Genomic DNA, 21,122 nt, shown 5'->3' with positions numbered 1-21,122 from the left:
CTGAAGGGTAGGGCCTGTCCTCCACCAAGTGGGAAAGCTCTGAGTCAGATATTGCCTACTCCATCAGTACTAATAATAAATGCTTTGGAAGTTGGTAAATTCAGGGTTAGAGGAGAGATGAAGAGTGGCCTGCAGTTTATGGGCATCTTGGGCATGACCTCGTCTCCAGAAGTGGCATGTAAAATTAAATTTTGTGCTGGCCCTAAACAAGATGATATTTACTTAGTACGATTTAAGGAGTGCCAGGGCCCCCTTCCCGACCCAAATTATCTAATCTCTGGCCTTCCCTGGGAGTCATTCTCCCCAGGACCTGACCAGAAATACCCACAAGGGAAAAACCACTCATTTGTGTTACACAACAAAGGACAGGGAGGGATACTAGGGACTGTTTCTAGAAGGCTCTTATTAAAATGTAGAAAGGTAACCTGGGAGGGAGATCCTTGGGGGTGAGATGGGGTGGGGGGGGTGCAGAGGGAAGAAGGAGGGGGAATCTCCTTTAAACACCTCTCATTATCATAGGTTAGTTGATGTGATTAGCTAATTACCATCTTGAAAGGCACCAATGGAGATGAAATACAGGGTAGGTAAGTTTCTATCAGCATCCTATCTATTCTTAACCCTCTCCTTCAGAACTCTGGTAATAGATACCAGTGTCTAGGCAGTCACAGACATTTTAGATTGCCTTTGTTTCTGGTTCTCTGTTGGAACTTCTGGATCTTCATTCCTGATCCCTTTTGTCTCCAACTACTGCTAATCTATCTATCTATATATCTGTCCCTTATGAATTTCCCAAGTGGGGAAGCTTGGAAAAAGCTTTTTTCATTAAAAAAAAAGCTTATAGTGGTGATGGAAAACCATAAAAGGACAGGGGTGATCAGTAGTAGGGGATGGTTTGAGAATGTAGTAAACAATTTTAGTTCCAAGAAAAAAGCCTAATTTGTTGTTCTGTCAAAGAATGATTTGCATGTCATTTGTATAATGTAGCTGCAATTAATTTACAATTCAGAAGCGCTAATATTGTCCTTTATTGTGGATATTTATCTATTTTCTGTAAAGCAGGGCAAACTAAGCCCCACACCTCATGGATAATGAATGTCCTTCCTAGGTAGCTTCAACTTCTGCCTCCTGTGGTCAAGCAGACCTAGGAAGCAATATTCCTCTTTATAATGGACTGGGCTGTCACAACTAAGGGCACTAACCTGCCACACTCCATCCATTTACCCAAGCTCTGGTATGCATTTTATTTTCACAGGGCTTGAGCAGGGTTCAGTTGCTAACACTTAGTTTCTGTGTATCATATGGTCAGGCCTGAAATTTGAAGGGCATAAAGAGAGGGATGGGACTTTAGGCAAAATTAGAAGTATTTCTTTATCTTGTAAAAGTTGAACTGCTTATTGCCCTGTCCCTTGCTCCCTTATCTGCTAAATTTAGGGAACCCAAATGCCTGGAAAACAATGGTTTCCTCAAGACTAAAATAAAATGACCAAATCTCCAGTTTTGCATTTACTCAATATCACCCAGAGACCAGATACAAATGAAACAGGACTGACTATCCTTAGGTGGCTTGAAGCATTAAGGCATGTTTACACCTGTGAAAGGGAATTGGGCTGAGTTGAGAAGGCCCATTTTGTTGTGTGCTTGGTACAACCACCTCTTCATGCACCTGCATAGTTGTACCACTAAACAGGAAGAGGAATGGCAAGAAGAAGAGAAGTCTAGGTATCTTGCTGAATCACGTTCCTTTTAGGAACCTATATAGGCATGAACCTTGTACCTCATTCCATTGTTCAGTTTTGCACAAGAGGGTTGAATTTTGGGTCTAAGAGAAGGTCTATGGTTGTCAATTCTTGTTGAGAAAGTAAAAACTGATCAAAACTTAGAAAATACGGTGAAAGCTTCTAAGCTTGGGTTGTTGATATGGAAACAATCCAGTAAAGTCCACCCAAAAGACAGTGCTGGGCAAAAGTGTGGCTTTTAGGACCATGGGATAAACCCATTTCCCTGGTCAAAAATTCTATCTTAACCTCATGAGCCCAAGTCCTCAACTCACCCAGTCTCCCCTCTTGTCTACTAGGTCTCTTCAGCAACACCAACCTTTAATTTTTTAAATTAGGAGTCACTGATCATGACCTTTCTTTTATAAGCAGAAAAATACTTCCTATTCTCTTGGTACAGAGGTCTGGACAAGGTGTAAAAGGGAGTAGCAGGGCCACAAAATATTCGTCTTGGTGGATCCTGCCCTTATCATGGAACACTGGGGTCTGGGGCTGCTAAGAGGGAAGACATGAGAACTTTGCTATTTTGGGGGGCGGGGAAGGGGCAGGGGCATTTCTAAACCGTAGTGTTTCCATTACTACGGTTAAACTACAATGCCCTGCCTGGTGTGAATGAATGAGAAAGCATTAACTATAACCAAACATTATGCCGAGTTGTGGTATAATGGAAAGTGCATTGGATTGTGAGTCAGGAGACCTGGGCTCTAATGGTGATTTTGTGGGACTTTGGTTGTCATTCTTCTCTGAATCCGTTTCCTCACTGAAAACAACTAGACTCCCCCGTGAGGTCTCTTCCAGCCCCCTGTGATCCCGACCCTTGCTCGGAGCCCCGGTTTCCTCATAGTAAAAGTCGGGGTTGGGCTTTGGGGGGCTGTCATCCAGAATCCCGTGCTCTCGGTGGGTGGAAGCTTCCCCTCCGCCCAGGGGAAGGTGGATGCGCGCCCATGAGGGGCAGGTAGGGAGGCTTCCACCCCAAAGGGGGCCGCTGGACAGCGCCAGGGGTCCCCCTCCACCGAGGACACCCCTCCCCAGCCAGCGCCCGCGTCCCTCAGCGCTCCTGGCTCCCTCCAGCCGGCCTCATCCCCCGCCGCCCCGGGGCTAGGCGGGCTGGACTTGCAGAGGTAGGCTCGCGTGGAGTGTTCACATCCCGTACCCCTCGAGACGGCGAGGATGGGGAGGGGGCGCGTGCTGGCCCCTGGAGGCCGCCCTGGTGGCCATCCCGGCAGGCGCGCGGGCGGGGGCTGGAGATCGAGGTGTGAAGGGCCAGGACTGCGGGCAAAAAGCCTGGGCTGGGACAAGGCAGACTCTGCGTCCCGGAACCTTTCTTCTGCAGCATGCAGTTTCCTCATCGGACAGCATTGGGAGCCGGCACCGAGATTAACCGTCCCCCTTGGCCTCCGCCCCTTCCCCGCCCTCCTCTTCTCCCAAGGCTTTCCCTTCCTCCCGTCCTGGAGTTCTGGGGGCTGCTGTGGCTGCACCGTTCCGCTCCTCGAGCCGGCCCTTCAGTCTCTGCCCCGGGCGCTCCGCAGTCCCCGTCGCCGCCGGTCCTTGTAGGCTAGTGTAGGCCGGCAGGAGCAGGGCCGCCTCCTGCTGGATACTCGGAGTTGGGGGGGAGAGTAGGGAGGGAGGAGGAGCCGCAGCAGCAGCAGCCGGAGCCTGAACCGAAGCCGGAGGCCTCGGGCCGGACCCTCTCCGAGCCCTCCCTTGGAGCCTTGCGCTCTCCCCCGCCCCCTAGGCCCTTGGGTCCGGAGGACGACCCGTAGATTCGGCGCGAGCCCGTTCGACCGCGGGAGGGGGAGGAAGGGGGAAAAGGGAGGGGACCGACCCGAGGCCCGGGGCGGCCACCGCCATGGAGACCCCGTCTGCGGGCGCCCGGCGCCTCGGGGCCAGGGGGCGGCCCTGACGCTGTCCGCCCCGTCGGGGAGCGGGTCCCGGGACGTCCCCCTGCCCCCCGCTTCTGCCGTCCGCTGTTCCCCGTGCCCTCGGCCGCTCCCTCCCCTCCTCCGGCCTCCGCTGCTGCCCCCGAGCGGCGGCGGCCCCCTGTTGAATGGGCGGTGCGGAGCCGGGTCTGAGGCGCTGGCGGAGGCGGCCTCGAGGGGCAGGCGGCGGCGGTGGAGGAGACGGAGGAGGCGGCGGCGGCGGTGGCGGTGGCGGCGGGGGCGACCATGGAGGGCCTGGCCGGCTATGTGTACAAGGCGGCCAGCGAGGGGAGAGTGCTGACCCTGGCCGCCCTGCTCCTGAACCGGTCCGAGAGCGACATCCGCTACCTGCTGGGCTATGTTAGCCACCAGGGAGGGCAGCGCTCCACGCCGCTCATCATCGCGGCGCGCAACGGGCATGCCAAGGTGGTGCGCCTGCTGCTGGAGCACTACCGGGTGCAGACCCAGCAGACGGGCACCGTCCGCTTCGACGGGTATGTACGCCTGCCTGCCCCGGGTGGCCCCATGCAACCTCAGCCCCGGTCCTGGGGGTGTTGTTTGCCCGATGTAGGAGGAGGTGATGTGGTCATCAGATGACATGTTCCTCCATCCCTGGGCTGGGGAGGGCCGAGAGCTGTTCACCAGTGGAGTTGAGAAGTCCCAAAGTGGGGATGTTCAAGGTAAACGCTAGCGCACCCTTTGGGAAGGGGCATAGGGAATAAGGAAGGAATTGGGGAGGCAGTGAGGGTGATGTACTTCATACATTGTTGGAGTCTCTCGTAGTGATTTCATCATGTGTTTTGTAGTTTCTTAGGCCAAGTATTTATTTGGAAGTTAATTTATCCCAAGTACTCAAACATCATTCTACCTTTGAGTTTTATTACTTAAAAACAGTCTTTAAAATTCTACCAAAATTTACATCCCTCCCCCCAAAATTCTTTGAAGTTTTGGTAGTTCTTCCTCAGTTTTAGGAAGGAAACTTTTCTTACAGGTTTTAGATGAAAGGAAAATACTTGAGAAAGTTATCGTTGAATGAAATGAAACACTTGAGGCATTTCACTGGCGTTTACTTTAACGTCTTATGTTTATGGTTAATACAAAAACTACATAGCTGTAATATTCCCTATACTTAGTCTTTATCTCTTTCCCTAAATGTTTATGATGATGACTCTCGTCACACTATTTTCAATGTCTTTCCTTCTGTCCAATGGCAAAAGCTTGGTGATGTGGAAAGAATACTGGATTTTACCTAGTTCCAAATCTTGTAAGCTGCATGATTTTGGACAAGTCATTTAATCTCTTCTGGCCTCAGTTTTGTTTTTTTTTCTGAGGTTGTTGGACTTGATAAAAGTTGGACTTGATAAAAAAATCTCAAGATCCCTTCCACTTCCTTACCCCTAGGAAAGTAGAATAATAAAAAGGGTGATAAAAGTAAGTCCCTGGACTTACTTGGTATATCGCCTTCTCAGCTACCATCATCCCATCATCCATTTCAACATTCCTCTTTCCAGTGACAAACCATTAAGGACATAATCTGAATCTGTTCTGATGTGTTTGAAAAATGGATAAATGAAAACAGTATGGAGAGGGTTACTTGATTACTGCCCATTTCAAGTTCTAAGACCAGTTCTTCAAAAAATATGTGAGACGTTTTTAAAAAGTAGGTAATGAATACCAGATTGAGTTAGACCAATAGCCACCTATCTCTCATACTTTATTGGTATCAGTGGATATTTTTGTTGCTTCTTCAGTTTCCTCATTTACAAAATGAAGATTTTAGACTAGATAACCTTTATTGTCCCTGTCAGCTCCAAATCAGTTATCCTACTAAATCTCAAAAGGCAAGGGTTGTATACTAAATTTAATAACTCATTATGGATCCATTATTTGTGAGTTTATCTAAAACCTTTTATAGTATATATATATATATGTATATATATATATATCTATATTTCATCCTGTAAAGTTATTTTTACTAATTTACTAGACATTGTATGAACCCATTTTGTACTGTGTTATCAGTCATTCAGTCAAAAAACATTTATTGTGTGCTTGTTATACTTAGCCCTCTCTTTTAGTCTGGAGGCATGCTAGAGGGAGATATCAGGGAAAACAAGATACTTGCCCTCAAGGAAAATACAGTTTAATTGGATAGATCCCTTTCTGAGATATAACTCAGATCTTAGAGAATATGATTTTATTTAACAAATAGTTATAAATCATCTTCCTCTTCCAGGAAGCCTTGCCATATCCCAGCTGTTTATGCTCTCCCTCCTTTTGCCTCTTTTTCACTTTTTTCATGTTATGTGCTTACTTTCTCCCCTAGAATATCAGCTCCTTAAAGGCAAGTACATAAGATATATATTTGTTTGTGTGTCCCCAGTTGCAAGGGAATGACCAGCTTTGGACAATTTATGGGGAGATAAGTATGAGACTTGAACAAGATGAGAGTGCTTGTTTGAACTGGGGTTTGATCTGTAGATAGCAGTAAAGATGTCATTGTGATCACAGATTCATTGAAGTTTTGAAGTATTTTCCTAATGCCTACCTGATACCTAGTAGGGGGTAAATAAACATTTGTTGAGTTGAATTGAATTGTGTGTAGACCACTGTGTTAGCTATTGGGTGTGATACAAAATTTAGTTAGACATGAACCCTGTCTTTATGGAGCTTAGTCTAGTAAACTTATAAGTATAGTTCTGATAATTGGAGCTCGTAGACGTTTTTTACCTACTCATATAACTCTTAAGTTCTTTTTGTAGTTTTATAGTCATCTTGACATTCTGTTTTGAAAAGGTTAGCATCCATTTTTGAATTTCACAGTTCCATCTTACGGTCTTCTAGACTATTTACAAAAATGTTAATATGAGCGACATGTAAAGAACACGAGGCTCACTTACCTACCCCCTCTGTGGATGACTTTTGAAAGGTACTCAAAACTTCATTCTTTTATCCAGGTGGCACTCTTTAGATAGATGGCCAGGCTGAGTTTTTTGGTTAATATCCATGCATTGGTTTAGTGTAAATGATGAATGTCATGGCTCACATTTACAGCAGTAATCTTTGGAATTTTCTCCCCCTTATATGCCAATAGACAGAGGAGTAGGACTGAAATGGGTATCAGGAATGATTTCATTAGTAGGAAGTGAGGAGAAAAATTCCTAGGAAGGGAAGCTGAAGTAAGAATGTTATGGAAAATGAACAGAACAAAGGGAGGGTGATATGTCATGTGACCCCTGGAATATTGTGATGGCAATGAGTTCTGAGGCACTGTTGTTGGGTTGTAATTAAAAAAAAAAAAGCATGTGGTAGGGAGCTTTGTGAGGAAGGGGGGAAGGCAATCAGATGAAGTTCTGACAGCTTTCTTTTTAGGTGCTTTGGCATCACTAGCACTAATAATTGAAATGATCTTTTATAAGGGGAAATGGTGAGAGCTCCATCATTTGAACTCTCTAAAATTAGGTTGAAGCAGTTAGTGAGCAGGGTATACTTCAGAAAACTTGTGATCTAATAAATTAATAAATGATTATTAAAGTCTTGATTAACATTAAATACTGATCGCTTACTAAATAATAAAATTTTTCCAACTCAAATTCTTATGATACCATGAAAGAATTGAGAAACAGACTAAATTTGTAGGCAGAATATTATCTTCTGTCTTTAAGTTTTTGACACTATCCCCAGGAAATCCTTTTTGTTTGAAAATTTGAATACTAACTTATGAAGTCTTGAATCTAAAATAAGATGCATAACCCAGAATTTGCACTTTAATTTTGGTTTAATTTTAGAAAGCTTATTGTTTTTCAATAAGGACCACATTGCATATATGAATTTTCTGTTGTTAAAAATACTTGTAGAACTCTATTTGAAGCAATGTGCACTTTTGCATTTAAAGCTAATTAGCCATAGAAAGAGAAACATTCTTTGTATAAACCACAGATACAGTTAATCTGCCTCTTTTCTATTTCAGATTTAGATGTTTCTAAGTTCTCCAAGGCTTTAAGATTTATAAAGGGATAGCCTTTTATGAAATATTATGTAATGAATTTTATATTCATTTACCTTCCCTCATTTTCTTTAGAGATTTCTTTTTGTAGCTTAATCAAAGATATATAATTTAAATATTTTATCTTTTGTGATTTGCAAATATAGCATCATGAGCTGATGCAGCTCAAGGAGTAAGCAATTGAAATGACAATGAATGACAAGAAAAATTTAAATTAATTTGCTTTCATCATTCTAAACTTTTACATTTTATGCAATGTGAAAGTCAATTTTAAAAATATATTTCCAGGCTCATGTTTCAAACAGTTTAAAGTTAAGTAGCTAATATATAATAAATTTAAGGTAACTACTTCTGGATAAATCTGATGATATTTTAAAGTAAGATTTTCTTTCTTTTTTTTTTTTTTGCCTTTTGGAGTACAATTGGGGTTAAGTAACTTGTCCAAGGTTACGTGGCTAGTTTTTTTGTGTGGGTGTTAAGTGTTTGAGGCCTGAACCGAACTCGGGTCCTCCTGACTCCGGGGCCAGCGCTTTACTCACTGCGTCATCTAGCTGCCCCTAATGTAAGATTTTCTAAGGAAATAATATTGTGAAATGTAATGATAAATTTGGGGAAATGTTATGTGAATGTATTTTTTAATGGTAGAATGTTATTCAGTACTATTCAGTTATGTGCAGAGTGAGTATATGCTTCTGTTCACTTCAAATAATTAAAAACATTTTTTTCTTTAAAGCAACTTGTTTCCTTAAATCTTTAAAAGAAAATTCAGAAGCCTTTTGCTTTTGAACAGTTTACTTTATTAGATGAAGAAAATAGTATTAATTTATTATAAAATTGATATTCTGTTTGCAGTAAAATTATAGTAGATTTTTTTTTTTTGCTTTTTGGAGGGGGGAAGGTAGGGCAGTTGGGGTTAAGTGACTTGCCCAAGGTCACACGGCTAGTTTTGTGCTAAGTGTCTGAGGTCAGATTTGAACTCAGGTCCTCCTGACTCCAGGGCTGGTGCTCTACTCACTGTGCCACCTAGCCAGCCTGTAGATTTTGTTTTGCTGCTGTTTTGGATTAATAGTAGTATCCATGGTCATGGAATCACACTTTTTTTTTTTACTATGCTTAAGGAACACAATTTGACTGGTAGTATTACTAAATTTATGATATAGTGAGACATTTTGTAATCAGGCCTATTAAGTATGTAGTTAAAAATATATATATACTCATTCTATGACAGCAAATTTTGCCCTTTAATGTTTTTTTCTTATTTTCTTCATAAAAAATTAATTGGTCTAATTACAGTAGTGTTCTTGACAGGGTTTGGAATTTTCATATAGAATCTTACCTGTTAGGTCTAAAAGTCATTAACTCATACATCTGGGAAATTGACTGCATAAGTAGAAAAAAATGATCTCTAGCAAGCAAGAGGTTCAATGACTAGATAGAAGATAGTTTGAGCTTGCCTATGTTTAGGCTTATAAACTCCTTGTCTAGGTCAGGAGGACCTATTATGAACCAAGTTATGTGGGGAAAGACTTTGTTCTTACAGAGTGCTGTTTATTTTCCAGCTATGAATGTTTTTCCAAAAGTAGTTTGACCTTTGTGGGGGAGCTGGAATAGGTAAAGTTTGCATGTTCCAAACTTTTTTTAAGGAAAAGAGAGGTTGTACTGACCCATATCTTTATGTACAAGTATTACTGGTGTTGCAGATTGTGTTTGGGAATTGGGTGGCATTAATGTTGATCTTTGGAAAGGGAGATCACAGAAAGGACTGAAAAAGAGATTGTCATCCATTCATATCTGTATCTTGCTTGCCTTATGTCAGCCTCAGGGATCTCTAGAAATAGTTGAAGATTTACTGTAGGCTTTCCAGAATTAATTTTGATTTTGCCATGGGGAAATTTGTGACTCTTTCAAGTCATTTTTCGGGACTTCATTATATTCGTAGATAAGTTGGATACTGGTCTTGAGCACTTGGACTTGGAGTAAGAAGACATTCAAGTTGCAGTTCTTTTACCAACAAAAATGACCACAGCAAAGTTATTGAACCTCTCTAAACATCAGTTTCCTCAGCTATAAAATAAGGGGATTAGAATAGATAGCTTTAGAATTCTGTCTAGCTCTAGCTGTATCTTTTGGTTTTATATAGACTTTTTTGTAGGATCTTACAAAAAATGTACCATTTAAATTAGGAATTTGTGTTGTACTCTCAGGTATTGAATTTCTAATCATTTGCCTTTTGTGCTTATAGTTATGTCATTGACGGAGCCACTGCCCTCTGGTGTGCAGCAGGAGCTGGACATTTTGAAGTTGTCAAACTTCTAGTCAGTCATGGAGCCAACGTGAACCATACTACAGTAACCAACTCAACACCTTTGCGGGCTGCATGCTTTGATGGCAGATTGGACATTGTTAAATATCTGGTGGAAAATAATGCCAACATCAGCATTGCCAACAAATATGACAACACTTGCCTTATGATTGCAGCTTATAAAGGACACACGGATGTGGTCAAGTATCTTTTAGAACAACATGCAGACCCCAATGCCAAAGCACATTGTGGGGCTACTGCATTACACTTTGCAGCAGAAGCTGGGCACTTGGAGATCGTTCGAGAATTGGTAAGGTGGAAAGCTGCAATGGTGGTGAATGGCCACGGAATGACTCCTTTAAAAGTAGCTGCTGAGAGCTGTAAGGCAGATGTTGTCGAATTATTACTTTCTCATGCTGATTGTGACCGGAAAAGTAGAATTGAAGCTTTGGAACTTTTGGGTGCCTCATTTGCAAATGACCGAGAGAACTATGACATAATGAAGACATACCACTATTTATACTTAGCGATGTTGGAGAGGTATCAAGATCGTGAAAACATTATTGAAAAAGAGGTTCTTCCACCAATTGATGCTTATGGAAATAGAACTGAATGCAGGAATCCTCAGGAACTAGAATCCATTAGGCAAGACAGAGATGCTCTTCACATGGAAGGCCTGATAGTTCGTGAACGGATTTTAGGCTCAGACAATATTGATGTTTCTCATCCTATCATTTACCGTGGGGCTGTTTATGCTGATAACATGGAATTTGAACAGTGCATCAAGTTGTGGCTTCATGCTTTGCATTTAAGGCAAAAAGGTAACAGAAACACTCACAAAGATCTTTTAAGGTTCGCTCAAGTTTTCTCACAGATGATACATCTGAATGAATTGGTAAAAGCGAAAGACATAGAAAGTGTTTTGAGATGTAGTGTTTTAGAAATAGAGCAAGGGATGTCTAGGGTGAAAAGTACTCAAGACGCCGATATCCATACTGCCCTGGACAACTATGAATGCAATATTTTTACCTTTTTGTATTTGGTGTGCATCTCCACCAAAACACAGTGCAGTGAGGAAGATCAGTCAAGAATTAATAAGCAAATTTACAACTTGATTCACCTTGATCCCAGAACTCGAGAGGGATCAAGCTTATTGCATCTTGCTGTCAACTCTAATACCCCAGTAGATGACTTCCACACAAATGATGTCTGCAGTTTTCCCAATGCACTCGTCACTAAACTTCTTTTGGACTGCGGTGCTGAGGTGAATGCTGTTGACAGTGAGGGAAATAGTCCCCTTCATATTATCGTTCAGTACAACAGGCCTATCAGTGATTTTTTGACCTTGCATTCTATCATCATTAGCCTAGTGGAAGCTGGCGCTCACACTGACATGACAAATAAACAGAAGAAGACTCCGCTAGACAAAAGTACAACGGGGGTATCTGAAATATTACTTAAAACTCAAATGAAGCTGAGCCTTAAGTGCCTGGCTGCCCGAGCAGTTCGGATTTATAATATTAACTACCAAAACCAGATCCCCAGAACTCTTGAAGAGTTTGTTGAATTTCATTAGGTGACTGGATATGTAAAATCTTTAAATGTGGTGCTAAAAAAAGTAAAGGACTTTAATCACAGACAATAGAATTACGTGTTTATAAATTCTGCTTCTTTATCCACTACCCTTCCTCACCCTTGGTCTTATCCTTAGTTCTGTATTTGGTTTCTCTTGCTCAGACAGGAGTCAATTACAAATAACACCCCAAGGAAGACCTTGGTATAACCATAATATAGTATCTTTGGATATCGATCAGGTTACCTCTCCCTGCCTCTTTTTTAAAGGAACAAATATAAACTATTTTGTTTAATTGTACTAAGGTACATTTATGATTTGCAGTTGATAATGTTTTAAACAGCTATGTACAAAGGTATTTCTGTTTAAAAGCCTATCTCAACATGTGATCTATGCACCAGTTTTGAGGATTTAAAGTTTTCTTTTGGAGAAAAGGAAGAAATAGAAAATAACATGATAAAAGTAACCCAGTGATTCAATGCAGTTGCCTATTGTGGTTGTCAGTTCACAGTAAAACAATTGGCAGGTTTTTTTTCCCTATTCTTCCAGTGATCTTTCTATTTTGAATGAAATATAAACAACACATTGAAACATAAGGAGAATTTGGAAAATACAGGATTAAATTATTGTGGATAAATATGCTAATCTAATAATGGTTGCAAATTATTATAATTCAATCCATTGAAATTGTTGCAGTTTGCTATGTTGAATGTGAGAAGGAATGGTAACAAAAACCAATTTGAATCAAACCAATTCTTTTTAGAGAACGTTGAGGTCTTTCTGGAAAATAAGCAGGCTTTTGTTCTTGAACTCCTTTTCCAATAGGTTGAGTTCTAAAATTCTTTGCTGATATTTTCATGTAATTTGTGCAACTTGGAATAGGCAGCATTTGACCTAGAATTTCCAGTAATATATGAATTATGAATGTTAGCCTTTATAATGAAACAGATTGTCACAACACGATTGTAAGTCCTGTTTCATGCCACCTACCTTCACTACTCACTTTACCCTCCTGTGGTGTCTTCCTTTTGAATATGAAAACCACTTTTCCAGGGGGAATAGCTAGTGCCTCCCTAAGAAGATGCTTATGACAGGTGAAAGGGAACCTGGATACTTTTTTAAAAAATATGTTTCTTTTATTAGTCTTTGAAAAAGGTAGAAAAATCACAAATGTGGTGTGAAGTGAAATTTTTTTATGATGAAAAGTGATTTGTATAATGTTACTTTGAAAAGGTACTTCTGTCTGAGAGCTACAGATTTTTCAACACACAGAATGTTATATTTGTTCTGACAGGCTATTTGGAATGTTTGTTGTTTGTTTTTAACTGCAATTTTTTAAACTGTCAGGTTAAAAGAATATTTTGTGATTAAAAAAAAAGTATACCCAAAATTCAGAGGGAGGATTCACATCTGAAATGTGAATTTAGCTTGTAATAACTCCATTTCCTGTCTGGTGCCAAATGAACTACTCAGCTAATATAAGTTGGACGTGTAACTTTTGTTTTAATGAAAAATGTTTTGGTTTGTCACAATTCCAAGTCCTCAAATGAAAAAACAGCAACTAGTGTTTAATTTGTGTTTTATATATGTATGTTGCCTTGTGTGGGGTAATAATAAAGGTTCCAATTTAAGCAGCGTAGAACAGAATGACCAAGCCAAACTTAACCACCTGGGGCCTTAAATAGTGCAACACCACAAAATGAAATGCTTGTTTTTTGGTAGGGGGAGGCAGGGGAGGGATATTAATAATTTTTTTCCTTTCAAGAATGTTTGGGGGAAAAATGTGGAAGGTAATTTTACAGTTATGGCAATTTTATATTTTGTGTGTCTTTCTGCTTCAGTTAGAATTGTATGGATTATGGTTGGGCAACAGTAATTATTTTCTATTTTGCTAAACTAAGATTTTAAGAGGAAAGTTTTCAGTCTGATGTGTTTTGAAGGAGGTATTTTAATGAATCTTAATTTAAAAATCACAGGCCTTGATCCTGCCAGGGAGTAGGTAGTACTGTCCCTTGCTTTTTGGTGCTCTGAAAGAGGTTATAGTTCCTAAAAGAGGATTAGTCTACACCTTCCTTATTGTTAGGATCAAGTACTTTATATTACAGACTTAAAGACCTTCTTATTTGACAGTTCCAAGGAGCATATTTTCTTGGCGTTTATTTGGTGATATTATTAATGTTGATATGTTCTTAAGACACCAAAATTAAAAATAGCAAATATATTGCACTTCTTTCACTATATTTGTTTTAGGAACTTATTCTGCTCCTTCTCTTGCCCTGGACCACAACTGTTTTATACTTTGCAAATTTATGATGTCCCTATAAAATGATACAAATAATTAGTTATGAACACACAGGTTTCTATAGGTTTTAATAACCCCCAGTTATTTTAAAAAGGGAGGACTGAATGCTGAGGACAAGTAAGGCTGTATTGATTACAAAGCTGGCAAAATAGGAGAAAGGTATTTGGTAACATTTGAATAAAATATGAATTGCTCCAATGTTAATTGGTAACTTCTGTACTGTTATTTAACAGTAGAACTTCATTGCACTATATTGCTCAGGATGTAATTCCAACTTGTAAAATAAATTAAGATATGTATTGTAAAATATCTGTATAAAACCATTCTTGGAACAAGTGATCTATAAGCCTGTTTTTGCTTTTTTTTTTTTTTTTCGTACAGCTGATATGAAGGATGTTTGGCTTAACTCTTCCCAAACTCTCTCAACTTAACAGGGAAAAAAAAAACACCAAACAGAAAATAAAGCTGGTATTTATTGGTACCTTAGCTTTCTTCATACTATATGTTGTCCATTTTTCAGTCACTTGCACTGGTTTGTGTTCATCCTTTGTTGTAGGGATATCTTGTTTTGTCAATATTCTTTAATACTATTACAGATCTCAGAATTGCTTTGTGCTGCTCAGCAATTGCCATATATGTTTGCACATACTAATGGCCTAGAAGTACTTTCAGAAACCACAAGAAACTTGTTGGGATTTTGCCTTATTTTAACACATCTGGTAAACAGAATTTTGTATTCGAATGGCTATTTAACCTGAGGAACGGACAGCAAATCAATGCCAACTGGCCGGAAATATGGGAGGATGTGAAGAAAAGGTCCATTCTTAAAACTGAAAACATGGGTTCTCTAGTGCACAATTTGGATTTCACAAAAAGAATTGGTATTGTCTTCCCAACAAATAGCCTTAAGCATGCCACCTGATCCCAGCTGCTATGTTGAATGGGAGCTTTTAAAAATTACTATCATTAAGCTTTGTTTTTTTTTTTTCTTTCTCTGTATGTGGCAAGAGATTTGTTTCCTTATACTGGAAGTTTAATGACAACTGGTAAATTTTAAGGACGTTCTCATTACACATTAACTTTTTGTAGCGGGATTTTATTACATGTTAGAGGTTTTTAAAGAGAGATGTGTTTTGGAGACAGTACCTACATAACTGTTGATAAATATCTTTCAAAAAGAAAGAGCATACCTACCCAGTGACCAGTTCTTCACTGGAATTGAGACAATTATTTGGATAGTTCAAGCCACTTCCTTTTATCTGTACTTTTCAAGTAGAAACAGTTTTTTGGGAAAAGGCCCAAATTATCCACATAATTGCTTTAGACCTCCATTTTGCTGGCAGGAAAGCAGCTTGTGGATGAATTAGCAAGTAGATAACTACAGGTAAAACAAATAGAAAGGGCATATTTTTATGACAGCTTGTTTTGATGCTTAAAAAATTACTGTTGAATACAATCAGCATGTCAGTGAACAGCAGATAACTTCCTTTTCAGTCAAGGTACCGTAACACTAAACAGATCGTTTTGCCATTTGTTGAGTGGAAAGTTATTCTGCAATATCTTAAGCTTTGTCTTTAGCTCTACTCTGAAAAGCTATGGAGCTCAGAGAAAGATTTTCTAAAAGCAGAAAATTGCTAATAGTTTAATGATTACTCCTGAGAAAGTATGCCAGGTTTTAAGGCCATCTGTGTTGTAGACTTTTTAGCAGAATTGCTCACATTTGGGTAGAATACTAGTTTCTTTCTTACGTGAAGATAGAGCTACTCTTCCAGCCTTGTAAACTTTCCCTCTTCTGGGATCTACAATAGGTATTACACTGAGACTGATGGGAAGAAGATATATTAATTTGTAAATTGTAAAATATTTTACTGTATTCATGTTAGGATAGTTATATTTCAGTTTTGTATCACTGTTTGAGGAAGGTACAGTGACTTTATGAAGCTGTGGAGTGTATCCTGACATCTGTGTGCCAGGTTATGATAAAGCTAAATGATTAGCACCTTTTCAGTTTTGATCTCATGCTGGGAATACAGGGTCCAATATATTGTAGAGGTCAGTATCTAAATCAGCTAAATGTTAAGGTATCAGTGGAGACAAGATTAAGCTTGCAAGCTATAAAGTGAAAAAAGTCTTATTATTTTAAGTTTGTCCTTATATAACATTGTTTATGGCTCTTAAAGGCCCCTTAAGAGTTGGAATGTTAGGAGAGCAGGGGAAATTAAAACTGTTCTTTCCTATGTTGTGTACCTTTTCATTGCTGCAAAACTTGGGAGTGGGAGAGACAGGGAAACTGTACAGGCTGAATCTAATCTCTTTTGGAAAGAGTCTTTTGTCCTCTGGCTTCAAAATTGCCTCACCCTTGATACCCTGTTAAGATGATCTACATTGCTGTACTCCAGTAATTTCACTGTGATTTATAACTTACCAATGATGTCATTCTGTTGTGCACTTTTGTCAAATTGTTTACCCAGTTTTAATAAAGAGAGTAAACCTGTTAATTGCGCTAGAGCCCTGTTGATAATTTATATACTGGATAGTATTTTTTATTTGAGTTTTGTGATACCCAGGAACTCTTCCATTCTTAATCACTTTTATGGAAACAGCTTGAAGAGCTCAACTAATTAGGAAAATAAAAGTGTTCTCTAAAGAAAAAAAGGACCTAATGGAGTAAAGATAAAACCTTTTTGAAGGTGGTCGTTGTTCAGAATGCTGTAATTGGGATCATCTTACATGACCAACATGATATTCAAACAAAGTGGCCTTTACAGCCCTTTTCTCAGTCTTATAACAATGAAGGATAACTCGTATCCATAATTCATAGTTTCTCCAATTAGGCTGTCAGTTTCTGGTTACAGTAGCCACAGGAAGCATCTTGATACATTTTTCAAAATACCTAATTTTGGGGGCGGCCAGGTAGCACAGCGAGTAAGAGCACCGGCTCCAGTGTTGAGAACATCTGGAGATCGAATCCCGGGCTCAGACACTTAGCACCCACCCAGAAACACCTGGCCGTGTAACCTTGAGCAAGTTACTTAACCCCAATTGCTTAGGGGCGGCCAGGTGGCTCAGCGAGTAAGAGCACCAGCTCCAGTATCAGGATGACCTGGATCAAATCCGGGCTCAGATACTCAGCACCACACCCAGAAATAATAACTGGCCATGTAACCTTGAGCAAGTTACTTAACCCCAATTGCTTAAAAAAAAAAAAGAAAGAAAAAAAATACCTAATTTTTAAAGTGATGGCTGTTAATGTCACATGTTAGTAGAGTAATAGAAAAAATTTTTAACTGAAGTTCCCTCCATATTCCTAACTCCTAGGTTTTTTGGTATTTGAGTTGGATTATTAACGAGATTATATAATTTGAGCCTGTAGTCAGATTTAAAGGGAAAAACAATTTTAAAAATGTAGTCTGTGCATTTGTCACCTGTCAAATGACTTTGGTCAAGTTAGAGAACAGGACTGGGGCTTCATTATTGTATCTGAATCAGTGGAAAGATTACTAGCAAATGATCTGTAGTTTGATTTTCAAAGCCTTGTTTCACTTCTAGCATCCCCTCCCCCGCTTAGCATTCCTTTTTCAAAGACAATTTAGGAACAAGAAATTTTTCATTTGATGCAGCCTTTTCTTATATGAAAATTTACAAAGTTGCTCTTAGACTGATCTGGAAAATATCTAAGCAACACTTCCGCTTTGGAATCACTGTATTGGTCCATTTAGTATTCAGGAGTTCTTAAGGGATTGTGGAAATGCAACCCTGGTGAGACAGGATGGTTTGCATTTGTGAGTAGTTAAAAAAAATTATTGTGAATAGGTTTTCTAACATAAATTTCCCAGCAGTGGAAAATGGTATCTTACATAATGTCAGCCCTGCTTCCTATTGAATATAGTGCCTTGGCTAGGTGCAGTCTAGCTTATATAAGTAAGAAACTTAAATGTAAGGCCTCTAAGCATCCCTGCCTAATGGGAAAGTTTTCTCAGTTTTCCTGTACAGTTTTCTTCTGTAATGCTAATGGAATATATGCCACCTTTACAAGTGTGGTCAGTTAAACTGCCTCTAATGTCTAAGTGCTGCACATAGTTGATATAAATGGTAATCTGATAATGATTTCTGGGGAATTTGAGATCCTTAGTACCAATCTACAATAGAGAACTGCCTCAACTATAGGCAGAAATGAAAAATATGGGCTAGCCAGTCTTTTGGTTAAAAATAAGGGATCATTCAATATTAGTGGCCGTATTCACTTAGCACAATGGCATACCTTATGTCAGGGTTGAGTGTGGTCAGGGAGAAGTCTGGCCATGTAGTGCCTAGTACAGCAGACATGATGGTTTGTATTGAACCATTATATGAAAAAGAAAATATAAATAAGCCAGCCCCCTCTGAGTACAGTTTTCATGGCATTTCATGGCATTTTCAAGGCATACATTTCATGACATTTCATGGCATGAAACTTGTGGCACTAATTGATCAGAGGTAAGGGAGGATTGTACCCCAATGCTTTTGGACATAGATTGGGGCAGCATCCTGCTTTTACATCTGTATAGAGCAATATCTTATGTGTACTATAGCCCTCCCTTCTAATGTGGGAGGAAGAGGTTATATGCATATATGTTGGGAATAAGTTTGGGGATTTGGGCAAGTGATTTTTTGGACTTCTGAATTTTTGGGTTAGGTTTCCTTTTTTTCTAGAAAATCTGAGGATCTCACAGTTGTAAGGGACCTAAGAAGTCACTTAGTCAAACCCATATCTGAAAAGAATCCCCCCTAACATACTTAAAAGTGGTCACCCAACCTTTCCTTAAAGATTCCTTGAAGTTGGGGAAACCCTCTCACTACCTCCTGAGGCAGCTCATTCCACTTGGGGCAGCTCTGATTGTTAGGAAGTTTTTCATGACATTAAGCCTAAATTTGACTGCAGTTTCTACTCATTGGTCTTAGATTTGCCATTTGAGGCCAAATAGGACAAATTTAATTTCCCTTCCACATGACAGCACTTCAGATTCTTGAGGAAAACAATCATGACCCCCACCTTGTCAGTCAGTTTTTCTTCAAACTAAACATTGCTAATTCCCTAAAGCTCACCCCTTAAAACACCATCATCTGTTATTAATAGATATGTTCTTAAAAAGTCTTCTATCCCCTTGATGTAAAACATTTATGTACTCCCAAATACCTGATGTTATCAGTTTGGCTACTCTATCAGCATAGATCAGAATGCCTTAGTCTTTATGAGTTAATGACTGAGTTCAGGAATAGGAGAATAATAAGAGTTAACATTTCTCAATGGATAAGTTTTTCCCCAATTTAGTACTTTTTAAAAAAATGTAATTTTTTTGCTCCATCAAAAAATTTATCCCCTAATGACCATCCTTTTGTTGATGAGCCTTTCTGGGATGAACTACATTGTTCCTCAGACAATGTTTACATACTGCATCACTGAGTCCATACTTGAGGCTCTTACAATTCAGTAAGACTTGCCAAAGCTTATGTTCTGCCTTTAAAAGCAGAGTCTTTGCAGGATCAAAGATTTAGATCTGGAAGGCCATCAAAGGCTGTCTAGTTCAACCTCTTCATTTTAAGGATGAAGAAGTGAGGCTTATAGAGGTCAAATAATGTGTCTGAAGTCAGATAACAAGTAACAGAACCAGAAATTGAATACAGGCTCGCTCACTTCAAATAAGGCTTCCTTATTCTACTTTCAAGCATCCTGGGTTACCAACATCATAAGGCATCAAAATAAGCCTAAGGAAAGAGGCAGTTACATATAACACCAGTAATACTTTACATTTGTATAGCATATTAATGACTTTGAAAATTTATGTTTATAGCTTCTATACTTTTCCCTCCATTCCCCAACAATCTAAACTAGACAAGACAGGTACATATTGCTTTAACTAAGGTAGAGATGATGACATGAAGCATTTTTCAAGTCCCAGATTGGTCACAGTTTATCTCTATGGTGGGACACTAGTCAAAGAAAGATTACATTTAGGGAACAACTTATTATCTTTTAGAAGACAAGACTATGTAGGTAATATTTGTTGCACTGCTCCTTTTTTCCCCTAAAAAATATTCAGGGAATTGGAGGAAAATGTTATAAAAATGAGTTCAAAGTATCTAGCCTGAACTAGAGCACATTGTTAGAAGACAAGGCTGTCTTTTAGTGGACATCTTGTCCACTATATCAGCTGTGGGGCTATGTCCTAGTTAGTACTATTACCAAATGTTTAATCTTTGATTTGGCTCTTGGTTTCTCCTCTAACTTTCTAACATGGTTACCATTTAAGAATGGAAGAATGGTTTGCTGATTTATCCCATGATAAGAGTGAGAGGTCCCTTCTTCTGGAAGAGACCTCAGAAATCACACGATTCTTTATTCTCTGTACCCACCTTTGTGTGCACTCTTCCTGCCTCAAAATGTTAAAGAAAGTCAGACTTTCTTCTGTCTTTTGCATTGGTGATCCTGAACTTTGGAAGGCTTGGTGAACTCTGTTTAGTTAAATCCTGTCTACTAAAAGTAACTGTAATGGTTATAGTCATTATTCATTCTCCTTCAGCTATGTTTATCAAATTATCAGATTCCCTTCTTAAAAAGGACTGTTACTGAAGATCTGAGCAGTTATAGAGCTGGTGGAGTAGGTGGATGCTACCTGTCTGAAAAATTACCTTCTTAGTTATAGTGCTATAGTGTGACTGGAGTTGATTGCTATTGGAGCAGTGTAATCACATAATTCACCCCCTCCCCATTTTAACAATTAAACAAATTAACCGAGTATATTAGCATAATGAATCAAATCAATCGTTCTCATACGTGGGAGTGAACTCTAGTTGTCCCTGGGAGTTCTCAGAATACATCTTGAGCAGGGTATATTACAAAGACAGCCTTCTCTGTGTCACAAGAGAATTGTACTTAAAATAACCATATTGTTTAGAAACCAGGGGATGTGTGTGTGTGTGAGCGCAGATTATTCACTTTATAAAAAATATTACCATAGGAACTCACTAAATAGCTGTTACTGTGTATAAAATAGAATTAAACTTGTATGCAAATTTTCAGCAGGGTACCCATTGTATAAAATGAGGCCCATGCCCAAATAGTAATGTGACCAAAATCATTAAAGTTAAAAGTTGGTGGAAACTAAGAATTGGATCAATGTGGTAGCACTATGTTGGTGGGGAGAACAGAGGGTAAACTTCAACAGAGGATGAATTCAATAATGGTAATATAGCTTAGATGTCATA

The 21,122-nt window shown here is 39.4% G+C and overlaps 2 protein-coding genes across 2 annotated transcripts in view; one reads left to right on the top strand and one right to left on the bottom strand.

The window, feature by feature from the left end:
• The window catches only part of CALML4 (calmodulin like 4), a 434,126-nt gene that overhangs the window by 74,180 nt on the left and 338,824 nt on the right, over nt 1-21,122 (bottom strand). The gene's annotated exons all lie outside the window — the stretch shown is intronic.
• Nucleotides 3,894-16,375, top strand: FEM1B (fem-1 homolog B). The gene is made up of 2 exons (XM_069098218.1): nt 3,894-4,188; nt 9,943-16,375. Exons 1-2 carry the CDS (start codon nt 3,941-3,943, stop codon nt 11,576-11,578), a joined length of 1,884 nt encoding a protein of 627 aa, XP_068954319.1. The 5' UTR covers nt 3,894-3,940; the 3' UTR covers nt 11,579-16,375.

This window comes from Petaurus breviceps, unplaced genomic scaffold (genome assembly GCF_028583685.1).
Source record: "Petaurus breviceps papuanus isolate PSGF00001 unplaced genomic scaffold, PetGlider_PUasm1.0 37, whole genome shotgun sequence".
In the NCBI taxonomy this organism is placed as follows: Eukaryota; Metazoa; Chordata; class Mammalia; order Diprotodontia; family Petauridae; genus Petaurus; species Petaurus breviceps.
Note: the sequence above shows the minus strand (reverse complement) of the source record. Positions and strands in the feature narration are given on the sequence as shown.